Below are 12,523 nucleotides of genomic sequence, written 5' to 3'. Positions count from 1 at the left end.
TATACGTAACATGTATCCAACTCTGCTTCTGTATACACAATCAATGGATACAAAATATACCCGATACATAATACTAGGCCCGTTTCTTAATCGGGAATTATACAACTAATGATTGTAATTTTGAACTTAGTGAAAAGAAAAGGGAAAAAAAAAGAAACTAATTGAGTTAGAAGAATTAATTTATCCTATAAAGGCAACAAATATCAACTAGTGAAGAATATATACAAGATTCTTCTTTTTTTTTTCCTTCTAGTTTTCAAAGGTGAAGTCCCTTGAGTTAGTGTTTGTTGCTGATTTTGAACCAATCCAACAATTGAGAAGCAGACCAATGCTACTGTTGGCAACATATAAGTCTTTTACAATAATTGGGCAAACCACAGCATAAATAGCCAAATCAAATCAAGGGACGTTGATTTGATTATTTGGTTGTACCAAACAAAAGAAAAAATAATTAAATTAGTTGAGTATTTATGATTGATGAGATGGCGATGCCATAACTTAAGAATTATGTCCTCCCAATAAATCTCCACCACTTTTTTTTTTTTTTTTGGTTGTATTATCGCAAAGAAATAACATTCAAATCAAACTGAAAATGGCATTTTCATAAACTCAACATCTTCTTAAAAGAAACCCCACATCGTTGAAAAGGGAAGAAGGAGCTGCATGAAAAAGAAAGAAAAAAGAGGAGGGTCCGAATTCATTAAAAAGTCTTCTTCACCTTGAATTTGCCAACCACTTTGTTCCACCGACTGTATAATACTTACTCCAGTTGAAACTCAATCCCCCTAAGGTTTGGCTCAGCAAAAAGACAATGGAATATGGTTGAATATCGTCAATTTCACACTCATTTTGCTCTGTCACGCATTTCTTGGCAGCAATACGTGTCTCCTAATGAATCAAACCTTCGTTCTATTCTAATAGTCGGCAGAATCAGCCATGTGAGCTTCTGTGCACCTTCCATTCATTAGTACTATTTCCATGTACTTTTTTGTTTTTTTTTTCAAACTTGGTACTTTCAGGTACTAGTACTGCAAAGATTACAAAATACTTATAAAAGATCTCCAGAAGAAACTGCCAATATGGAAAACAGAAAGAGGGTAAATCCCATAATGCTATCAGCATGGCAGATCATGCCATATTACTTTGCACGTAATCACTGTATAGGCTCTGCATATGAAGCATTTGACGGTTGAAGCTTTTGATGGTAATTAATTGGTCCAAATTTAGTTACTATATTCTTGCTTTGTAGTTGTTGTGGTTCATTTATTTACTCTTTTTTACCGAAGCTGAGGAAATTCAGACTTTTGTGTTTATAAACCCTGAATCCCCGAACAATCTTCAAAAGCCGGCAACTTTTGAAGACGTTCAGGGGACTTATATACACTAAATCCGCTGCTAAGAAGTAAAGACCCCCCAAGCCCCCTGAGAATGAGTTTTCTGTCTTTTTTACCAAAGCTGAGGAAACTCAGACTTTTGTGTTTATAAACCCTGAATTCCCGAACAATCTTCAAAAGCCGGCAATTTTTGAAGACGTCCAGGGGACTTATATACACTAAATCCAACCCCCCCCCCCCTTTCCGATGTGGGATAGAAAACCCCACAAGGGTTCATTTATTTACTCAGTTCACCCGAAGTTTGTGGATTCTTTAGTTGACTCGTGAGTAGCCATGAGTAGTAGATTTTGGCGTTTGATTGTGACAGTTATTCTTGATGCAGCTAGTTGGCAAGATCGTTTACTCTTGACAATTAAATGGATGGCCTTTCCAGGATGTGTAAGAAATTAAGAAAATTGTTACGCAGAATCCATGCGTCGTTGTTCTCTGTTGATTTTTTGGAGAAAAGCAAGATAATCTTTGAGAAAGGCGTGCACATAAAGTATCATTCAGTCCACTTTATTGAGCCTCAATCAATTTTTCATAATTTCAGCTGTTTTACTATGGCTCAGTTCAAAATTGGTAGCAATCACGCTTATTTTCAACCAAACAAAAAACTAAAGGGTGATTGTATATAGCTTATGCTAAATATTACTCTTTGTTTTCTTCCCCTTTTTGTTTTTGGGTTAGAGTAGGAGTGCTACCGGATCAAGCCGCTCTTGTCCAACACCCGGTAAATATTCGGTCAAAATAAGTTTGATTTTGAGCTCGGTCAAATTTAGCTGAGCTTGAACTCGAGTTCGAGTTCAATTTACTTGTGTTGAGTTTCAAGTTGAGTTTGAACTCCTTTATATGCTGCTACTCGAGTGCTTGAGGAGCCTAATTGAGTAATTCTATTATTTATATAATATATTTATTTAAATTATGAAATAATCGTTATGGGTTTATATTCTACCAAAGTTCGAGTTTTTATTCAAATACTTGACCTCGATAAGGCTCAAGTTTTATTGAGTTGAGTTCGAGTTAATATATTATCCCTGCGAGAGGAGTTAAGCTACAAGTGCTCTTGATCAATTAAGTCGAGTTTGAGTTCAAGTTCAAATTTGAGTAGCCTGATCGAATTCGAGCTCAAACACAGCGCTATTCAAACTTGACTTGATTCGACTCGCCAACCCACCTAAGTTGCAGCGCTATTTGCCAATGATACATAATGTCCAATTTTTTTTTCACTATTTGGTAAATTTTAATTTCACGGCACCGACTCTAGTTACATGAGTCAAGACATGGTTTTCGAATCAGACAGATTTTTTACAGGGTAATTTACAAATTAATCATCATTAAAATTTTTACACCAGTAGTAGTAGGATTCGAATACACGGATCCGTCCAAACATGTGTTGGCGGATACATCATGGCTTACGAATGTACATAAACACTAATATGTGAAGCTCGTCTGGGGAAGATAATCTTGCACGATTGAATCATGAAAGGCAGGGCACACAAGAATAAATGATAAGGATGAAGGAAAATGGTGGAAAGCATGAATATATGTTCGGTGGAGAAAGCTGCAGTGCAAGAGTAGCTTCAAGTGGTTCCATATCTGCATTATGTATTTGTGGCTCATGAATATGAAGACCCTTCCGGTCTAAGCAGCCTGCGAATTCCGTCACTACTCATTGCCCATTATCTCCTCCCCCTGTTTTTTTGGTCTCCAAGAAAAAATCAAAAAAGAATTCCATTCAATACAAGACTTCCATGTGCAAGAAATGGATTTTAAAATGACCCATTTATCTCCAACAAATTAAACACTGCTTGTGTTATTATTATTGAATTAGAAGTGGTGTAATTGTGAAACAGTTTTTTGTTTTTTGTTTTTTGACCCATGATCCCTTTTCTGCTTGCCTACAATTTTTTCATGGAAATGATTTGTTGTTGGAATCGATATATGTAAAGCTGGAAATGAGAAACCTCCAACTCCTTGAGATGAAACTCCAAAAGGCAAGTTAGAAGACACGCATCGAACAAGACCATTAAGTTTAGCTAGCTTAACATGTGTACTTGATTTGTGAGCTATTGCGGGTACTCAATAGGTTTTTGTTTATAGTAAACTGTTGGATTGTGGCTAGGTGTTCCTACCCTCAAATGTTTTATTCCAAAAGGAACAAAAAAAGACATACATGAAATCAATTGCTTAACCAACTCCCAGTACAGGAGTTGGCCACCGCATTAATTATAGGGTGGGAGGTCAAGAGTTCAAACCTTATCTTCCATCAACGTGCTTCTATATGAGAATTGTTCTAAATCCATACAAATACATGGTGCATCCCGTTTGATTTGATAATGGTTCAATTCCCGTTAAGTTCTTTCGAGTCAATTGGGCCATCCCTAGAGTAGGCTCCTCCCCGTGGGTCCTAGGTTAGACTAGGTTAGATATGCCATTATACAAAAAAAAAAATATATATATATATTCAATTGCTTTCTTTTTTTGATAGAAATGTCGAAATTACATTACTTTCCATTAAATCCATCACTAGGCCCCGAAGCTTGGTCTGGTGGCATGGGGCTGCTGAAGATGGGAGTGTTGTCCCTGGTTCGAGCCTCGCTGCCAGTAAGTTACGGGGGGCACGGGATTAGTCTACGGGATCCACTTGTTACGGAAACCCTAAAAAAAAAATTTTTTTAAAATCCATCACTAGAAATGGCACAACAAAATCTGGAGTATCTTTTCTCCAATAGGTATGATAACAGATGAATTTTGCAATCTTAACTGAAACACGAGCAACTTTTTTGTGATTCCTACCAAACCCAAGAAATGTTAAATGCCTCTCATGCGATGCAATTAACATAGATGGATGGAGTGTTATTGAGGCCCAATCCAGGAATCTAGCAGGCGGACTAGAAAAAGTTAAGCCTTTCTTGCATTGATTTTGCAGCTGTTTGCCCATTGAAAATGAGATCTCTGTAGTGTAGTCTGATCGTTATCAAGCTGGGCAATAGAACAACCACATCCACTTCTGTGTTTTCACCATGGACTTCCTAACGTGGGATCCATAAAAATTACAGGCCCTTAAGGAGATGAGCTCCTGACGCTTTTGGAAAGCCCAATCAGGCAGCCCTCATATAGATCCTACGTTCAGCCACAAAGGTTTTGTAAGGATTGGATTAAGCCCAAAAATTCCTCCAAGTTAATTCTCTAAATAATGATATTAACGTTCTTGAGACCTTCGTCCATATCAAATAGTATGCAGCTGCAGGGACGTTACTGTAAGTGGAAAAGAAACACGCAAACGGCATTGTCTGTCCCATTGCCCCAAACCTAAAATGGTCGCCACTCACCACTGCAGCTACTGCCACAAGGACAGGGCCAGCCACCACTTGCCACTCGCACGCAAATGGAAGTTGATCTGCTCCCTCTGAACTTTTGCCTCCATATATCGTACGAACTGACTTTTCAAGAATGTTGTCTAGTACAATGTATATATATTTATGAGCTCTCAATCTGTCCTCCCTGCTCTCACACACAAATTGATATTCCTTCTACTGTTCTGTTAACATGAGATGGGCTCCTCCTTCTCCACCACCAGATCTTCAATCTTCAACCTCAGTTCTCTGGCCCTTGAAGCCCCTGCCTCACACCATTAATCATCCATCACAACAACTTCCATCAACCAAATCTTCCGTTTCTTTTCCACAGGTTCAAGTTTCTTAGTTTCTTGTTTTCTTCATGCGCATCATGACTTCTTTCTTTTACAGGAAAACATATATATATATATATATAGTACTTGCAACAATTTTTTAGTAATATTTTTACATACGAGCATTAGAAAAATCAAAGGTTATCGTGTACAGCAATTTGTTATGAGTCTGGTGTATCAACGCAGGTCGATGATGATGATGAACAGCAACTAATGGCGACTGGAAGCATTAAAGAAAATAAGGCCGCAGGGGTGAAGAGCAGTGCGGTTGTTGGTGCTGAGCAGAGGTTGGGTGATTTAATTAGTACTTTTCCATTTCTATTCGTTCATCCCATTTCAATGCTACAGAGGTACTATCATAATCTGGCTGTAAAAGAGTAGGAAAAACGCCTGTGTAATATCTTTGCTTTCCTTTTTCTTTCAATTTTAAAGAAGAAAGGAATCCATTATTTTAACCTATTATTCTGTGTTACATGTTACAGGAGTTATTTGAATCGCAGTGCAGAAGCAAATAATCGCTCTCTCCCTTCCTGTTTTTCACGTCGACAAGGTATTCTCGTTCATTTTTTTTTTTTTTTTTTGTATCACCCACTAAAAGTTGTTAGGACCTGCTATAAATTAGTACACCCTTTTCATGGATTTACGAAGAAATCTTACATTTTTCTTTTTCTTGGTGGTAACTAAAAGAGACCAAATAAAGGGACACTTTATTTTGCTTTTGAGAACAAAGAGCATTTTTACCTGCCACGGCACAGTCAAGCAAAATATGCATAGAAAGGCTAAAGTACATATCATTAAGCAGGAAAATGTGTCTTGGAATCAAACTGATGTTTTGCTGTGTTTTCTTGATATCCTGTATATGGTAATAATGTTTAGTTTGACGCATGCATGGGTTTTAATATAATATATAGTTATGCTTGTGAAGATTAATATTGGTCTTGTGCCACTGTAATTTGTTAGTTAGTATAGGAGGGCACTGGCTTGAAGAAGACAAGATTTTCCCCTTGAAGAAGAGAAGAATTCTGGATATAATGGACTGTGTGCCAAGCAGCGGCACTGGTACAGTTTTCCAAAGAGAACTGAAGAATGGTGGGAATACAAGAGCAAGCGGAAAACGCACAGAAAAGAAATGGGCTGACCATGTTACGGATTATGAACATGGTGATGATCTTGAATGGATTGGAGGGGCAAACGGAACCAGAATATTGGCAGCTGGGAACATGAAGAGCAGTAGTACAAGAGGCAGCAGCCAGAGGTGTCGGCGCGAAAACGGGCACGGATGGAGGTGTCCTCAGCCAAGTCTTGCCGGTTATTATGTGTGCGAGCATCACTGGGAATTAAACAAGAGTAGGGAAACCAAGAAGAAGAAGAAGAAGAAGAAGAAGGAGAAGATTATTGCACGTAAATTTGCTGATCATCATGATCAGCCCACATATGCAAACAAATTCACTGTGTTGTTTAGGGGTACAAGATCTTGTTCTTCAGATACTGAAGACTCTGACGATGATCATGTTCTCCCAAAGAAGAGGATTGGAGTTGTCAAGGATCGATCAATCAGTAGTTTGCTTAGTAGTTGATGCGTGATTCTATCATAATTTTGCACACGGATTAGTTATGCAATGCCTAGTTGTATTTTGACTAGCTATTAGCAGTTCGTGAGAAAAGTGAGTACGATGTTACAAGGAGCAATTTTTATAAACTTTTAGAAATGAATTTGTTGACGACAAACTCCATGATATAAAACAAGTCTGTGAAAACTGCAGCAGCCCTTCCAGGCTTCAAGAATTGATTGCTACTCGGTTAAACTCAACTTCGATAGCCATTATTCAAAAGGTACATAAATTTTAGCACAGGAAAACAGAAAGTGAACCAATTTAACTCAATTCCTGACAAGATTATTTTTTTCCCCAAAACTTGCTGCTCTGATCTATTTTCTTGAGCTTTTTTTTTTTTTTGGCCAGACTAGACTAGCACTAGACTCCATATCTTTTAGTAAGACTATATACAACCATATTGTATACATGAGCTGTATCACAAAATTGATCATGTTCTCTGATGCAAGTCTGCAGTGCAAAAATACGCGAATCAGCAATATATGTGCAACGGATCACCCCACTGCAGCAACACTAGTAGGCCATAAACCATAACTGTTCTGACTCTTCAGGTTTAGAAACCAAAATCCACAAAAAGCCAAGAATCAGCTATCACCTGCATATATTGTATCTCCATCTCCTCTCTCTCCTGTTCACGTCCCTTCTCTCACATGAATATTCCTCCTGTTGATCTGTTTTCTTGCTTGCTTCATCATCATTTGCGTGCCCAGCCCACATCCTTTCTTGACCTACCTACACAGCCATCACTCACCCCATTATTTCTAGTATTTTAGACTCCAAGACCTGAATCCAAAACTATCCCACAACAAGAAATTCTTCCATTTCCTTCCTTGATAGAAAGAGAAGTGTTGAAATCTAAGAAAAACAAAAGAATGGCCTCTTCTCCTCCACCACCACCAGCAGATCTTCCAGCTTCTGCGTCAACTCTCCACCCACTACTACAACAAAGACCTGAATCGCCTCCTACCCATCACCCATCACTTCTTCTATCAACCGAATCTTCCATTTCTTCTCAACAGGTTTCTAGTTAACAGTACTTACTTGGTAGTAATTTTCTTTTACAAAAATTTCTAGATATCATCACTGGGTTCATTAATCTTTTATAATATTACTACCTAACAGAGAAAAATTATATCGGAACATGTGCATGATTATGTTGTTAATTACTATCAATTGAATCTAGCCCACCAAATATAACTAGTACTCTATTACTACACGCTTCAATGCTTTATAGTTCTACCAGAATTTTCTTTTGTTACACGATCAGATAAGTTGAACCCAGAGGAAAATTTTCCATTTTATTAAGAAATTATGTGCAAAAAAGGGAAAAATCCACACAAAAAGATGGTTCTCCCTTCAGTCATTGTCGTGCCGTGATAGTGTAGTACTGTTTATTTGTACTGCAGGGTGGCGGTGCTGCAGTAGATAAGCATGCAGTAATGGAGCATATCAGACAGATTCCTTCTACTAAATGGGGGTAAATTAGAAAGCAATGGACTAGTGACATTTTTATTCTGCTGATAATGTAGTAGTTGATATTGGGTGCAATTACAGACTAGTGAAAGAAAAAAACAAAATGTGCCCACAGCAGATTTCTCTCTTTTTTTTTCATGTTTTTTGCGCGAAATGTGCAGGAATTATTGCAGCCCCGGATCAGCTGATAGCTATATTTGCCAAGAAGGTAAACATGCTTTCTTCTTTAGAGCAACAAAATGTTTTAAGCTTTTATGCTTTAACAAAATGTTTGTAATTTGCCTAAAAAAAATGTTTGCAATTTACTGTTTAAGAGGGGCTCAAAGAGGAAATATCTTCTTATGAATTAAGAACGTAGTTTGATAAGCAAAATTTTCATTTTTACATGGTGAGGCTATTGTATACCTTAACCATATTGATGTCAATTGCCGTTTTCTTGTACAGTATTGTGTATGCATAATCTTAATTAATGTTCTCTCATGCATGCATGAGATTAATTTCATTGTTCTACGTGGGAAGTTTTTTTTTTTTTTTTTAATTAATTTTCATGTTGGAAGATTCTTGAGATAATATAGTACTAGTACCTATTAATTGTTGATTAATTGCATGTGTATAATGTATATGAAGGAGGAAATTGGCTGGAAGAAGATAAAATCTTCCCTTTTAAGAAGAGGAGAATACTGCTGAGCTTAGATAGTGCACCAAGCACTTCCTCTCCAACAGTATCGCAAGGAGGACTGATGTATATTGAGAATGCAAGAACAGGCAGAAAACGCAGAGTTACATCGAGGGATGACCATGTTCTCTATCAAGATAATGATCTAAAGGGGTCTCCTGAGACGATCAATTATCCAACTGCAGAGGATAAGGATATAGCAGGGGACGAAAGCATGATTAATATCATTACCAGCATAAGATGCACTCGCACAAATGGGCAAGGATGGAGGTGCAAACAGCCGAGTTTGGCTGGTAATACCTTCTGTGATCATCAGTGGACTTCAGCCAGGAATGGTAGGAGAAAGGAGAGGAAGAAGAAAAAGGACAGTAATCCACGTAAATTAGCTTCATCAAAGGTTAAAGTTGTACCAATCAGCAGCTGTTCAGAACTGATGCAAAGAGAGCAGACCAGTGCTGGCAGTGCAAGGAAAACAGGAAAATGTTTTTGGCAGTGCATAAGCAATGTTGACCGTGTTTTTGACAAGACTGATGATTTTGAAGTAGTTTCAAATGTGATGGACAGAATCCCAGCTGCAAAAGAGATCAAAATGGAAGAGAAAAACATGGATAATATTGCTACCACAAGATGCACTCCGACAGATGGAAAAAGACGGAGGTGTTCCCAGCCAAGTTTTGGAGGTTGTTCACTTTGTAAGCTTCACTTGACCACTAAGAGAAAGGTGAACAAGAAGAAGAAGAACGACAATGACAGCGTTCCACATAAAGTAGCTTCATCAAAAGTCAAGATTTCACCAAGCCACCCAACAGCATTGGTTCATACAGAAACCATGACTATTGGGAATGCAAGACAGAGCAATAACCGCACAAACAAAAAATGGGGTGACCATGTTCTCCACGAAGATAATTTTGAAGGGGTTTCTGCATGTGTTGCAGAAAAGATCAAAATGGAGGAGGAAACAATTGATAATAGTACAAACACAAGATGCGCCCGAGCAAGTGGAAAAGGATGGAGGTGTTCTCAGCGGAGGTTTGCTGGTTCTTCACTGTGCGAGCATCATTGGACTGCTATGAGAAATAGGAGGAAGGGCAGCAAGAAGATGATTACTATTCCACGTAAAGCGGCAGGCCCAGAGGTTAAGATTGCACTCAACAGCCCAGCAAAATTGTCGCAGAGGAAGACCATGAACATTGGGAGTGCAAGAAGAAGCAGAAAATACTCAAACGAAGTAAGAGGTGACCATGTTCTGTGCAAAGACGATAACGATTCTGAAGGGATTGCAGATTTGATGATGAACAGTACTCCAGCTGCAAAAGAGATCAAGACGGAAGAAAAAACAATGGATGACATTACTAATCCAAGATGCAGTCGCTCAAATGGAAAGGGATGGAGGTGTTCTCAACCATGTTCTGCTGGTTATCGTTTGTGCGAACATCATTGGGCTGCTAGAAAGAATACTAGAGGGAGAAAATGAAAAAGAGTTTCACAGGTAAAGAAGCTGAACCAGCATTCACAACGGAATTCACTGCCTTGGCTACGGGGGATATTAAAGATTGAGATGTGGTTCCCACTTCCCAAGAGGAGAATTGCAGCTTTTAAGGCTCGATCACTAAGCAGTTTGCTTCGTTGATGTTCTGTTACAGTCCTTAACAAATATAAAAGCCTGAAGTATAGATTATGGATTGCATTCTCCATGGAAAAATTACTGTATAACTATAACGATTTGATGTATGTGAGGGAAAAAAAATAATAGAGAAATGTGATCACGAAAAATAACGTAATTTTTTGACGGAAAACAGCAATCCAAACAAGGCTTTAGTCTTTGACAGTTACCATTAGCTTAGAATTTGCCGCCTTTTTTTTTTCTTGTTTCCTTTTATCGAGGAAAAGGTTAATTTTGGATTCAGTGAGATATTATTTGCGGACAAAGATTTTACCATGTGAAAACTGAAAACTTAGATGCTTGCATTTCTCTTGAAATTTCTATTTCCCTCGGGAGTTAGTATGGCTTCAATTAGTTACTAGTGAAGTCATGGACAAAATCCCACTAATCTAACTAATTGAAGATTCTGCATAACCTTTTGTTTCCTTAGTCACTAAGAAAACCCACAAAGAAAACTCCCTCAAAATGGAGATATGTAGTCAAATACAATATATTCTCTCCGTTCCATTGAAAGTGCCGTACGTTCTATTTTTGGATGTCTCAAAACATTTGTTATGTTGAAAAAGTCAAAATACTTTTTAGTTTCTCTTTTCAACCCTTCTTTCTAATCATATGCATGTTACTATTCAAATTTAAAATTTGAATTTGTGGAGATAAAATTGAAAAAGAAAGTACAAATATCACAATCAAACCATTATTTTTAAAAAGTTATATTCCCCAAATATGACTAAATAATTGGGACAGAGAGAGTAATTGCTATTATTGTAGAAACAAGAGGAGAAATAAACAGAGATCTCCTTCAATGTGTCAAAATAGAGAGAGAGGGAGGGAGGGAGAATTTTGGAACTGGTCAACCCAAGGGTTGGTCTAAAATTGATTCTTAAAATTGAGAACGTTCTAATCAAGCCAATATATATATAGTTCTAATATCGTTGAATTCTATCTCTTGAATTTTAAATAAAAATTAAGTAGTTGAATGAAAATTTAACATTAGAAGTAGGGATAGCAATAGGGACGGATGCTCGCGAATACCCAACCTGTAGGGATAGAAATGAAGCGGAGATGGGATAGGACGGGGGCAAAATATTTTTCCCCACCTTAAAACGGGGCAGGGATGGGGCAACATATCCCGCCCCGTCCCCTGTATTAAAAAAAAAATATATATATACACACACGCACACACAAAACAATCCTAAATTTTCTAAAGCTACACCTTCACTTATAATTTGCAAAGTCGAAGCTGGTCATCTGCCGCACCTTTGTTCATCTGCCTTTCACTATCGTTCACCGCTGTCTGCTGAATTTGGATCATCCACCCTCTTTTTTTCTGCGTTCTTCTTCACACTTTGGTTTCGCCCGCTCTTGAATGCGTTCTTCTTCACACTGAAAATTTAGTGGACAGCGGCTTTTTGGGATTCTTCTGAGTCGGACTTAGTGTTCCTCTTCTGTCATTGTAACTTCCTTATGTGAGTCTTGAGAATGCTATCATGTTTAGCCATTCCTTTCCAGGACTTCCGCAGTTCAAGCTGCTAGCTTAACAACTCTTTTTTCTGATTTTGAAAAAGCAAAAGGGATATTTTGATTTTCGAAACAATCCACAAGCTTTCAGTCTTCTGGGTTTTGGCAGTTCATCATAGCTTCAAAATGTTAGCTTCACTTGCATGCCTTTGACATCTTCTTTGTTCTCCTCAAATACGCCTCATACCTGACTAATTTGCTCTTTCTGATGGCTTGATTTCAGTTCAAATTCTATTCTTTTTTACTTTTTTTTTAAAATCTAGTTAGCATATGCTGCACGAGCATAGCCCTAGCATATGCTGCATCTTTTCTCGCAGGGGAACCGCGAGGGACCGCTGGGAAAACGGGGCGGGGGATGGGGGAAGGATTCCCCGTCCCACTCCCGCCCCATTGCCACCCCTAATTAGGAGAACTCAGTAGCAGCAAAATGGAAAAAAAAAAATTGTATAGTTGAATGAAAATTTACCATTGTATAGCAAATTGCATATTTCTGATCTGATGGCTATATTTGAA

At 38.0% G+C, this 12,523-nt stretch overlaps 1 protein-coding gene across 1 annotated transcript; it reads left to right on the top strand.

Annotated features, from left to right (window-relative positions):
• Positions 1-4,705: 4,705 nt before the first annotated feature.
• On the top strand, positions 4,706-6,810 carry LOC113693004 (uncharacterized). The gene is made up of 4 exons (XM_027211595.2): positions 4,706-5,066; positions 5,254-5,354; positions 5,550-5,617; positions 6,028-6,810. Exons 1-4 carry the CDS (start codon positions 4,926-4,928, stop codon positions 6,642-6,644), a joined length of 927 nt encoding a protein of 308 aa, XP_027067396.1. The 5' UTR covers positions 4,706-4,925; the 3' UTR covers positions 6,645-6,810.
• The last annotated feature ends 5,713 nt before the right edge of the window (positions 6,811-12,523 follow it).

Source organism: Coffea arabica, chromosome 6c, assembly GCF_036785885.1.
Source record: "Coffea arabica cultivar ET-39 chromosome 6c, Coffea Arabica ET-39 HiFi, whole genome shotgun sequence".
NCBI classification, from domain to species: Eukaryota; Viridiplantae; Streptophyta; class Magnoliopsida; order Gentianales; family Rubiaceae; genus Coffea; species Coffea arabica.
The sequence above is the reverse complement of the archived record's forward strand: the minus strand, read 5'-3'. Positions and strand labels throughout refer to the sequence as shown.

Coding starts and splice junctions, on each gene's coding strand:
- LOC113693004 (XM_027211595.2), top strand. CDS start 4,926: ATGAGATGGGCTCCTCCTTCTCCACCACCAGATCTTCAATCTTCAACC. Junction 5,355..5,549: donor GTTGTTGGTGCTGAGCAGAG/GTTGGGTGATTT, acceptor TACATGTTACAG/GAGTTATTTGAATCGCAGTG. Junction 5,618..6,027: donor CTGTTTTTCACGTCGACAAG/GTATTCTCGTTC, acceptor GTAATTTGTTAG/TTAGTATAGGAGGGCACTGG.